This window comes from Arachis duranensis, unplaced genomic scaffold (genome assembly GCF_000817695.3).
Source record: "Arachis duranensis cultivar V14167 unplaced genomic scaffold, aradu.V14167.gnm2.J7QH unplaced_Scaffold_232527, whole genome shotgun sequence".
Lineage (NCBI taxonomy): Eukaryota > Viridiplantae > Streptophyta > Magnoliopsida > Fabales > Fabaceae > Arachis > Arachis duranensis.
Genome location: NW_026264853.1, coordinates 1,407,951 through 1,419,855, shown reverse-complemented (window position 1 = coordinate 1,419,855; position 11,905 = coordinate 1,407,951). Strand labels below are relative to the sequence as shown.

Genomic DNA, 11,905 nt, shown 5'->3' with positions numbered 1-11,905 from the left:
TTTAGTAAAAAAAGCTTAGTGGTAGATACTAGTTTTATTAGGTTATGATTCAATAGTATTGGTGAATGTAATTTGTTTATTATAGAGAAAATTCTATCATGGTTGTAGTGAAGATTGGATGTAGGTTTTATGTTATATAAATACCGAACCAAGATACATGCTGGCCTCTATCTCTTTTTCCCTTGTCTGTTTAAGTTCTGCGTATGAGACAAAACAAAAAAAAATTTCTGCATATTTAGCTTCCGTGAAAATAGAGCAAAAGAAGTTCAATTTTTAACTAACTTGATTCAACCCCCTTTTCTCAAGTTCTAGCAGTTCTATCAATTGCGGATTTGAGTTTCATTTAAAAATTTATCGTTAGTCAATAAATTACTGTATATATAAAATAAAATGGATTTGGATCCTCTAAATTTTAAATTTCACTTTAAAGAGGAAAGTATAATTTATCACCATTTATTTCATAAGTGGGATAAAAAAACATAAAAGAAAAAATATTCAATAGTAAAAAATTTCACTTTATCTTCTAAAGTAAAAATCTAAAATTTAAAGAATATAAATTTAAATAAAATTAAATTTCAAAACCCATTTAAACACATAAATAAACTAACAACACTCAGACCAATTCAAATTAGTTAAAAGACAATATATTTAACCATTCAATTAAAACCTCAATTGCTTTTAACTTGGTTTCCACACACCTCAAACAATGGTCAAAACATGTGCCCAATTGTGGCCCAACAAGGCAACAACAATAATATTTTTATGAGATTTCATATAATTACTTATTTTAAAATTTTAACTAATGAAGGACTAATTATTTTATTCCTGTCTTTATTAATTACATCAATGTTGCTTCTCTCACTATCTCGTCTGTTTCGGTATTTCTTTTTATATAATTATGGTCGTCTAATAAGTTAAAAGAGAATTTTGTCTTTAACTAATAGCTAGGTAATAAATATATACCTATAAATAAAAAATCCATTTTTTTTTGGCATAAGGCTGTAAGATTAATATTTACTTTTTGGTATATTAGCAACAATAAAATTTAAACTTGAAACTTCTATAAAATATTTATACCTCGTTAATTAATACAAATATGATATATTACCTACCATCTTAGTTGAAGTATATATATTCCTTTTCACTTTTGGAGACATCCTGTCGGTGTTATAAAACAGCTACTAAAAAGAAAGAACAAACCCCGAAAGGGACTTAGTTCCCAGAATATTATTAAAACCTAATTTGACATCAATCTTTTATATTAGAGTATGTTTAATGTCAGTTCTAATTTTAATTTTATTTTAAATTTTATAAAATAATAAATAAATTTTTATTTTTTTTCTCCGAAAACATCTAACTACTACATTCTTGAAATTGGCTAAAATTGGAGAATAGTTACGAAGCACAGACACTTCACTGAGTTGCCGTGTCTGTGTGTTAGACACATTTCAGATACGACATTCATCGACATTCGTCCGACACGCATGTCTGCTGTGTCCAATTGTATCTTAATAAAAAATAAAAAGTTTTTCTTTGGATACGTCTGAACACGCCTAAATAGCATCACGTGTCAGTGTGTCCAGTCTTATTCTGAACATATATTCTTAAAATAAATTTAGATATAGTATATATTATTATTTATTAAATCAAAAAAATATTTTAAATACTTGATATGATTAAAATAAAATATTAAAATAATTAAAAAATTAAATTTATATTTTAATATCAATAAAATATCAAAATATTATTATAATTTATCTAAAAAATATTTTATATTTTATATTTATGCATGTCCCCGTATCATGTAAGATTTTAAAATTCGCGTATTGGTTGTGTTGTGTCGTGTTCCGTGTCCGTGTCAGTGTCCGTACATCATAGGAAAATAGCCACATAACAGTGTCTATGTTATAAGTCTCATTGTACTAATGTACTCATTTACCTCTCTATCGCAAACTAGATTAAGATTATTTATTTGAACTTTAAATATAAGTGTTAAATATATAATAATTCATAATTTTATATTAAGTTAAATTTTTAGAATAAATAATTTTATAAAAAAAAAACTCATCGATAAGTCTTGGAAAAGATTTAGAAGGGTTTGAAACTCCAAGACTTGCATGTTACGTGCGAAAGACCAAATCTTCAAATAATCCCAAATTGCAAATAATCACACCTCTTGTAATCTGTAAATATATGGTATAGGGATTTTTTCTTGTTGCATGCGTGTTTTCTTCAGCATGCATAATCACTCACATCGTATCCTCTTCTTTCGCAATTGCATACTCTTTCTTTCCGCGTCGAGGATAATTAATTAATTAATATTAATTATGAAGATAATAAAGACACAGTACTTTCCTGAGGGAGACGTTCTGTACCATAACTATGTTAAATCTTTAATTTTCATTATTCACCTGGTAATAATCTCATCATAATTAAAATCGTACTACTAGGGAGCCATGCATATACTCTTTTTACAAAATAATATTTGTTGTGTACTTATAGTTATAATATAATATTATAATGTTTCCATTTTCCACCACCCTAAATAAGCACAAGGGTAATTTGATTGGGAAGAAGGGCCTTGTGAATTGGTTTAGGCACATGGGATTTTGATTTGAAGTCATGTGTGGACTAAGGAGAAAAGCCACCGATAATATTTTCTAGATTGTGTATACATATTATTCGTCGTGAACTCAATTAATGTAATTAGACATAAATACACGTGACTTTAGAAAATGTTGAACCTGAGAGACCTAATTTAGGGATCGAAGCACTTGACTATGTCTCAGCAGGGACGGATACAAGGGGGGCGAGTGGCGAGTGGCGGCCTCGGCCCCCAACTTTTTTTAATTGTAATAAGTTATTATGTATAATTTAATTTTTTAAAAAAAATTATTTAGTATTTAGTCTAATATAAATAAAAGTCCAGTCTAATTTAAATATTAATAATTTTTAATATCTAAAAAATAAGTAACAATATTAAAGAAATCTGAAAAAGATATTATTACTAATATTTTTTAATTAAATAAAAATTTTCAAATCTTATAAAGTGAATTCTTTTTCTTCTTGTGACTGTCTTTTTTTATTCATTTGATATTAATTCTCTCTGTTTCAACTGCTACAATTAAGAAATATTTTTCAACTATGAATATTGTGAAAAATAACTTAGAAACAAAATAAAAGATGAATTTGTTGTTAATTGTCTTTTAATTATATTGAAAAAAATTACCGAAAAATTTGACACAAATTCCATTATCGGTAAATTTTATGATACGAAAATCAAGAACTTCGTTAGTAAAAAGTATATACATATTTTTTTTTTACTTTAAAATATATTCTCTGTCGATATATTTTTATAATATATCTTATATTATATAATTTTTTCACATAATTTTTAATATTATATGCGTTATTGGCCTCCCCATAATATTGTTTCTGGATCCATCCCTGTGTCTAGTATGAATGAGTTACAAAACAAAGCTAGTAATATATAGCTAGTGCTTTATTATAACAATATGTGCTAGCTACCTTTAATTTGGCAACCCCACAAGTACATATATAGGTAGACTCGTAATTGTAACGACCTCTAGATCATAGAATTTTCTTAATTCCGTTCATTATTAAATATTAAGTATATGCAAATAGTGAAAAATATCAAGGTATTCCAATTATAGGGAAGAAATAAGGAAAGTAGTAACTAGAGGGTGCCAAACCCCACTCGGGTGGAAAAGGGAAATTGAAATCGAAGGTTTTGGATGAAGCGAACGCGTTGCAATATTCAATGTGTTGTTGGGGGCATTCTTTGAAGAAGCTAAGAGGACTTGATAGTTTTACCTCCTTGCCCTTCATTACAATTTCTGACACCTGGTTCTTCTTTCTCGCATATATGTGATTTGGTCCTCCAATAATTTTTGCATGGCACTTCTTCATAAAATTATTATGCTGGTCAAAGGGGAGGTCAACCTTGAAGGTGCCGTTATCTTGTGTTGTTGCCATGGCTACCCTTTTCACACCTTCACACTTCACTGACACCTTGATCCCTGAAACCAACACAAATAATTATAGATACCTTATCACTGCACTTTGACTATATTGTTCCACCAATTAATGCGTGCTTTGAAAATAAATATCCGATTTATTAATTTACAAAAATATTTATATACATTAAAATTAATTATTATATATTTATGTATAAATATATTAAATTTAATTTATTTTTAATATATAATTTATATTAATGACTAATTTTAATATATACCTCACATGATTGTTAATTTTAATAATTCAACCATTTTTAAAATCAAATCTAGTTTAATAATAGCTTTAATAATATGACTTGATGAAATCATGTCATTGGTGTGAGTATTCTACACGAGACCGATTAACTATTGGCGGAGAGATTTTAGGGAGGAATTAACATAAGTTGAGATGACACCACATCTAACTCAAAACTTTAAGATAGTAAGTTAATGAGTCTCTCATTTTATAAACTTCTCACTTTTTCTTATTTTTTTTGATGTAGGAACATTCCTCACACTTACAACACCAACGGTTATCAATCTTTAAAGAATAATGATAGTTAATGACCAAAACTAAAACACTATATATAGAAATTTGAATATTATGTATAATAGCATAAATAAATATTATATAGTACACACAAAAAATTAATCACTAAATTAATTATTATATATTGTGTATAAATATATGTTATTTAATTTATTTTTAATGTATATTTTTTATATTTTAATACATATTCTATATGAATAACTAATTTGGTAATTGTTTTTTCATAAGTTCAAATTGAACAAAAAAAAGGCATGAGATAAAAATATATTGACAATTTATTATGAGGTCCTAATTTTTGACTGGAGGGGATACCAAAGGCCTCTGCCCTTCCATCCCTTGAATAAATAGAAGAGAAGAGGCAGAGCTTTTGGTTTTATCAATTAATATAATATTCAATTTTTTAATTTACTTGACAAAAGTAGCTTTGAATCTGGGCAAGAAATTATCGAGTTGGGTTGGATCATGAACATCTGATCTTCTAACATGAATCAATAAAAAGTTGGAAAATATGCATTTCTAACTTCTAAGCAATATATATTAATTTACACACAGTTGAACCAATCTAGATACATAATAATTTACATATCTATATATCTTGATTGATATCATATCTAAGATTTATTACTCTGTTTTCTAGAGTACATATATCGTTGTTGTATGTTATCTATTAATTATTAAATAAATTATATATATTTCTAATAAGCAGAATAATATATTTAAGAACCATAAAGAAAGCTAATAATTAGGAGAATAAATAATTAATTAATCAGAGACAAACCAGAGAAATCGTAGTTTTGATGAGTGCAGTCATTGCAGGAGACTTTGCCCTTCACCAATTGGCATGCTGAGGGGTCAACTTTGGTCAAAACTAACACAAAAACAAGTGCTGTGACAACTTGATGAGCAAAAGCCATCACTTATGGAAGACCAATAAGCAATGGATCGGATGATGATAATAGCTTATTAACTATATAGTAGGAAATTTAAACCAGAAAATAAAACTTTGAAGAGAAGAAGGTAAGTTTGAAGCTTATAAATAGTGGTGGTTAGCTTGCTTGACGTGACTCACATTAATTCATTAAATGTAAGGGCCAAGTGCTGCTATTAGTAGTTGGACATAATTTAGTTTATTTACTTTTGTGGATTACTTAAATTGTAAAATCACTTTTTTGAAAAAAAAAAAAGAAACAAACAATGCAATCTAATAAAACCCATAATCTTAAACCAAAAAAATTTATCTATTAAATAGAAAAAATTTGATAGTTTAATTAAAATACATTTGAGCATATATTCATTTGTTCGATATTCATAGCTTACATTATATTTAGAGTAAATTACAATTTCTCTTCATAAAAGTTCAGAAGGTCGATAATTTATCCATGAATAATCGAAACTAATATTGTATTTATAAAAAATAAAAAATTAGCATTTTACTCATAAAAGTTTAGAGTATTAATAAATCTAACATAAATAAAATTAATATTTTTATACTTTTATTATATAAAAATATCTTTCGTAGATATAAAACTAATTTTATTTATTCATAACTAAATTTATCAAACATTTTAAAGTTTTATGATTAAAAATAATAATTTACTCTTATATCTAACTATCAATAAATTCAAATCCACTTTGCCCACTCTCATTGGTTTGCTTGTCTGATTAGGGTTACCACGGAAGATATATAAACTTTGTACGAAAAAAAATATTATTATATATTCCACCGCTCCCCTCGGATCTTCAAGAAAATCCACCATGCATGCATGGTCCTTTCTCTATACTATGCTTTTGAGACAAAGTAATCAATTTTTAGTTGCAAAAATAGTGGTAAGTTTTAGACTTTAGTATGTGTGAGCAAAGCAGAGAGCACACACTTGGAAATTAAGAAGAAAAATGTGCCCCACCTTGAGAGCACACTAATTTACTATTTCTATTCCTAATTTTCTGTGCCCTAAGAATTTGGGTACTAATATATAACTTGTTTTTCCATGAGTGAAAATGAAGTGTGCAATACAGTGATACACCATGTGGTTGATGCTTTCTCTAGACACTATCATTAATGAACATTAATTAATATGTTTTAAAACTTGAATTTGTTAGATATGTAATTGAGTAACACAAGTAAATGGAAAATACTATAGACGTATCCCATCTTTATAGTGAATTTTAGGCCCTTTTTGTTTTTCCCTTTTGGATTCTACATACTTTAACTTATCCCTTACAACCTGGGAACGTTGCTTGAACCAAGTAAGAACTACGAACAGAACCAAGTGGTAATTTTCTAAACGGGTAAAATTAACCGTAAATATAAAAAAGATATCGGGAGATAATTTATCAAAATATTATAACTAGGCCAGATAAACTCTTCACAATTGGATATGAACTATATAGTTAGTTATGTTCTCATTCGTAACATTCTAATTATTCACGTGATTATGAATTTATGATGTACCCTAAACCTCTGAATATGTGTGTGAGGCCCCTACATTGTGGATTTTTCTTTTCTGAGTAATACTGTTTATACATTTAAAAGTAAGAGCCCATTAATATTAAACTAAATCCAAAAATGAAAATATGAGTTGGGCTATTAAAAGACTCTAAACAAGTTACCTTCATTACTATGTAATAAAATGTAAACATGACTTGTACAAAAAAAAATGTAAACATGACTTTATTAAATTAATCTATATATTTATATAAGCTTGGTGTTTTCTCCTAATGAGAATGGAAAGCTAAGTGGCAAGCTTTCTTGGCATATTATCCAGCTTAGAATATAGTTGTGATTTTAAGAAAGGAAAACTTTCACGTGCAACAGAATAAAGTGTTGATCACTGACAAACATATCACCATACAAAACCAGCTAGCTACTCCACCGCATCAGTGTTAAATGAAGAAGATATAACACAGCATATTGTGCAAGTTAAGGAAAGGATTCTTAATTCTTGGCTGCTTCTAATTGAATGATCACTGCGCCAACGGGACCATGTGGGTGTTCTTGGAGTTTAATTTAAAAGGACTAATTGCCATTGTGAGGTTGAAAACCAATGATGAATACACTGCCAAAAATGGCAATGGTTATTCGAGTAAATGACTCGGTCAGTCTTCAAAATATTATGTGGACCATTCAGGTTTATCAGGTTTTGTATTTTCAATTTCATTTGTAATATTTTTTTTTTCTTTTAAAGTTCTACTTTTTCTTTCTTAATCTTTATTTATTTTTGTTGACTGATTATTGGTTAAAAAAAAGCTGGTTCCTGAATCCTAACACAACCATTCTCAATAATAATAAATAAAAATGCAAACCACAGGCTGTTAGTCTCCGAAAAGTTGAACCACTAAGAATTAAATCTTTGACCAACATAGTACTTAAAGATGTACTTTATCTGATAAATTTCATCGCACCTTGTATTAATATAAGCGGAGTCAAAATAATAACTTTGTTGTAATTCGACGTACGTCATTTGAGAACCATAAAAATCCATCCCACCTTGAATTAATAGAACTATAGAAGTGAAGCCTAAAAAATAAAATAGGAAGTGTTTTGGCCAGCAATCTAGCACTGTAGTAAATTCCACCCTGAAACTCAAAGTCTGAAACATGACCATGATTGAATATGAAATGCTCACCTAACAATGGACTGTTTACAATTTGAACTCTAATAATCTGGCTAAGTGTGAGATTAGCTTACCTATGCAAATAAAAAATTATGAGCAACAAGTGACAAGCTCCACTCTGCTCCCAACAAGAAATTGAAAACCCAAAATTACTTGCAATGAAGAATGGAATGAAATCGTACAAAGGATTAATTCAACTTGAAAAACATATGCCTGCTAAGCACTAAGGAGTGAAAAGATAAAAGTGTAAAACTGAACTGATCAACTTAGCACAAAGTGCCAAAAATCAAATAAAAAGATGAAAAACCAAGAATCATTCCATCCTAATCCATAAATTCATGAAACAATGTTTGAATCCTTCCCTGAAATAACCGATTTGTTTTCAGCTGTGTATGTAAATTGTTGCTTCACTTATGAAAGAGTCCGCTACGAGCAAGGACTGCCAATCAAGTAATATGTTATATTGTTATCACAGAACAAATCTACAAGATTATGACAGGACTAAAATACTATATAAACTTCAAAAGTTGACATAAGAAAGTCATATATCCATAATCATAAAAATTGGCTGCATTCTGATAAATGGCTGTTATCATTTCAGCTGACGTAAGAAGAGCCATAGGAATGCAGCTTGGGATTGAGCTCAACACATATACGTTAATTAGTCAAATTACCATAGTGGAGAGAAGAGAAAGAGAAAAGAGAGGCGGGGGGCGGACATAATAAAGAATAAATCAATTGAGGCGAGAAGATATTGTTGTGTTGGGTATCTGGGCGTACAGTTATCCCAAATAATGGTATGCTATTCAAAATGCCCTAGGCAAACAAGTTTGAAGGATAGAGGACTTCAGGAAACACAAGATTGACAAGAACCCATCACATGGCTTAAGACGTGTGCAGTGGATCATAAGTAAAGATATGACTGGTTAGTTTCTCTCCTCAACACGAAGCCACCTTAACCAGCACAAAAAGAACAAAAAAGGTCTAAGAACCATCTAGTTATGATAATCCTTAAATCCACCTGAAACAAAGACTCTAGATTATGTTTGGATTGATGGAAAAGTGAAGAGTAGAGTGGAGTGGAATGTGATTTAAGAGATGAAAACCAAAAGAGTAGAATTATTATTCCACTCCAAGGTTTGAATAAATGGATTTCTACCCTGTACACTCCAGATTGGGAGGAATTAAATATCGAGCTTCAAGTTGAAACAATTCTTTTCCATCATAAAACTACATATCCAAACAATAGAAGCCCTTTATGTTATATTGCACTGTGTCCTATTCTTCTACAAAGCAACATTCAGAGTTCATTAGGGGAATAACAGCAGGTAATCTTGTCCTAAACAATCTGTTCATAGCTTGGGTGGCCAAATATACAAAGCCTAATCCTACCTAGTACCTAATTTGGCCAATTCCTATACTGAAGGAGCAATCATTCTTTTTTTTTTTTTAATCAAAGAAACTAGAATAGAACAGAAGGTAATAGAGTATCTTGATACTAAGCAAGAAAAAATATAGCATCACCAGGTGTATTTGAAGTTTCAACAGAAACGAATAACATCTTCCAATGGGGCTCAATGGCTCATTCGAATAGCACTAATTTAGGTTATGTACATTATGGAAAAATATTCTAGTTGATTAACGAAGAGCACAAGACATACACAAATACACGAGGGGAATGAAATCATAAAATCAATCAATGATTCAACACACTAGATTATTGCCCAATCTTCAAATGTCAAATTCTGAACATGTCCACTAGGGTTTTCAGCTTTCAGCCTTTGTTTCCATTTCTCAGTTCACATAGAAAGATAAAACTACTCAAATTTAACCCTAAAAATTCAAATATATTTTTTTCAATCAAGGAAACCTGTTTGCCGCCAAACCGCATTCCGAACCTGCCGTAAGTCTCTCCCTTTCAGGGTCCGCCCCACCCCTTCCAGGACCGAGCACGCCAGCATCGGCGACTGCGCCGAGTTCCTCGCCACAATCTCGTGCGGCGGAAGCATCACATCGTCGTCCTCCGCCGTCACATCGTCCACATCGTCGTCATCGTCGTCATCAAACTGGCGGTGCCTCCTCATCATCGCCTGAGACAAAATAGGAACGTTCACCGGCGCCGACTGGTGGTACATGACCGAAGACTGCGGCATCCGGTCGTGGTGCGCTGACGGAGGCTTCGGTATGGCGGGAATCATACGCGACGAAGAAGAAGAAGAAGACGAGGACAGCGAAACCGAGGAGGCCTTGTGGAAGAAGTGCGTGCCGTTTGGAGCAGTAGGTGAGGCGTCGTTTTCCGGCAGAGCGGCAAGGATGCCGAAGGTGTCAGAGGAGCCGAATCCGAAGCCCTTGTGGTTGTTGTTATGGTGGAGGTGGTGGTGGTTAGGGGTGGATGAGTTGGAAGAGGAGGCAGTGGAAGGGAGGTGATTGTTGTCGGCGTTGTCGTCGCCAAAGAAAACGACGTCGTCCTCGGTGAGCTCGTCGGTGGCGGAGGAGGAGCTAGGGTTTTCAAGAGGCGGCGCGTTGGATGGGACGCCAAGGAAGCGTTCCGTTGAGGAGGCCGGTTTACGGTTACGGAAGCGGTTCGGGTCAGACCGATCCATAAGATGGTTTCGGGTTCGGAGCTTTTGAATTTGGTGTTTGTGAGAGAAAAGAGGATTGGTGGAGACTGGAGAGTGGAGACAGTTAGAGCTTCATCAAGAGCGACCAGCAATGGCTATGCTTTTTCTCAATTTATTTATTTTATTATTTTTTTTAACTTATTAGTGGAACGGTTTTAATGCCTATTTTCGCCACTTGCCACTTTCCACGTGGGAACTATTTAACAGAACGCAGTGGAACCTTTGAACGTGGTGTGGGTGTGAAGCCCAATTTTGAATTTTCACAACTTTTTCCTTCCAGAAGAAAACAAAAAATTCCTATTTCATGTTTTCACATTTTAACTCAAGTAGCGCACTTATTAATTTGTTACTTTTATATATATTTTGGGAGTTTATATTTCATTCTCAATTTATATTAAGAATTATCAGTGTTTTTTAAACTTTTCAGTGAAAAAAAAAATCGTTTTATGTATTTGACAAAAACATTCTTAAGAGAAAAAAAAAGGGATAACGTTTTCCATCATATTATTGATTTTATTTGATAAATAAGTCATATTATTTAATTTTAGGGTAAATACCTTTTTGATTTTGACTTTTTTTTTTCAGTAAGACATATCGTACCGTAATCATTCTTAAAATCAACCAGATCCCTACCCATCAGTAAAATTGGACAAATCGACCCCTATAACTGATTAACAATGGGTTGCATATCTGACGTGTCAGGTGAAGTATGATGTGTCAATGCCAAGTGTTAAGTATCAACTCCAAATGGTTATAGAGACTAAAACAACCCCCTCCTCTTCTTCTTCTTCTTCTTCCTCCTCCTCCTCCTCCTCTCCTTCCTCTTTTTTCTCTTCGTCAAACCCATTATCATTACTATCTACCTCCATAGCCTTAAAACTCTTTTTGCATTAACCTTGACAATATCATAAAGCTAGTAATTCATATATCATTAACAATTTAGCATACACTTCATATATACAGAAGATAGGAATTGAGGACAACAAAAAGGCCTCGACGACGAGTTTAAATGTCTCACCAGATACCACATGGGGGCTCTTGTAGCGCTTGCGGAGGACGAGGTAGGGCAAAGGACTCTGGATGGCATACCAGTCAGGGAAG

The 11,905-nt window shown here is 31.6% G+C and overlaps 2 protein-coding genes across 2 annotated transcripts; both read right to left on the bottom strand.

Moving 5' to 3' along the window:
- Positions 1 to 3,467: 3,467 nt before the first annotated feature.
- LOC127744252 (uncharacterized) lies at positions 3,468 to 5,557 on the bottom strand. The gene is made up of 2 exons (XM_052256531.1): positions 5,348 to 5,557; positions 3,468 to 4,040 (listed from the first exon to the last, which is right to left on the bottom strand). The coding sequence occupies exons 1-2, from the start codon at positions 5,481 to 5,483 to the stop codon at positions 3,655 to 3,657; spliced, it is 522 nt and encodes a 173-aa protein (XP_052112491.1). The 5' UTR covers positions 5,484 to 5,557; the 3' UTR covers positions 3,468 to 3,654.
- Positions 5,558 to 9,862: 4,305 nt separating this feature from the next.
- On the bottom strand, positions 9,863 to 10,921 carry LOC107461896 (uncharacterized). Its single transcript, XM_016080456.3, has one exon. The coding sequence runs from the start codon at positions 10,784 to 10,786 to the stop codon at positions 10,040 to 10,042; it is 747 nt and encodes a 248-aa protein (XP_015935942.3). The 5' UTR covers positions 10,787 to 10,921; the 3' UTR covers positions 9,863 to 10,039.
- Positions 10,922 to 11,905: the final 984 nt, after the last annotated feature.

Bases quoted from the DNA above. Each gene is read 5' to 3' on its own strand.
- LOC127744252 (XM_052256531.1), bottom strand. From the start codon at position 5,483: ATGGCTTTTGCTCATCAAGTTGTCACAGCACTTGTTTTTGTGTTAGTT. The intron at 4,041-5,347 runs GTTTGTCTCTGA...TGTTGGTTTCAG, and splicing joins TCAAAACTACGATTTCTCTG to GGATCAAGGTGTCAGTGAAG.
- LOC107461896 (XM_016080456.3), bottom strand. From the start codon at position 10,786: ATGGATCGGTCTGACCCGAACCGCTTCCGTAACCGTAAACCGGCCTCC.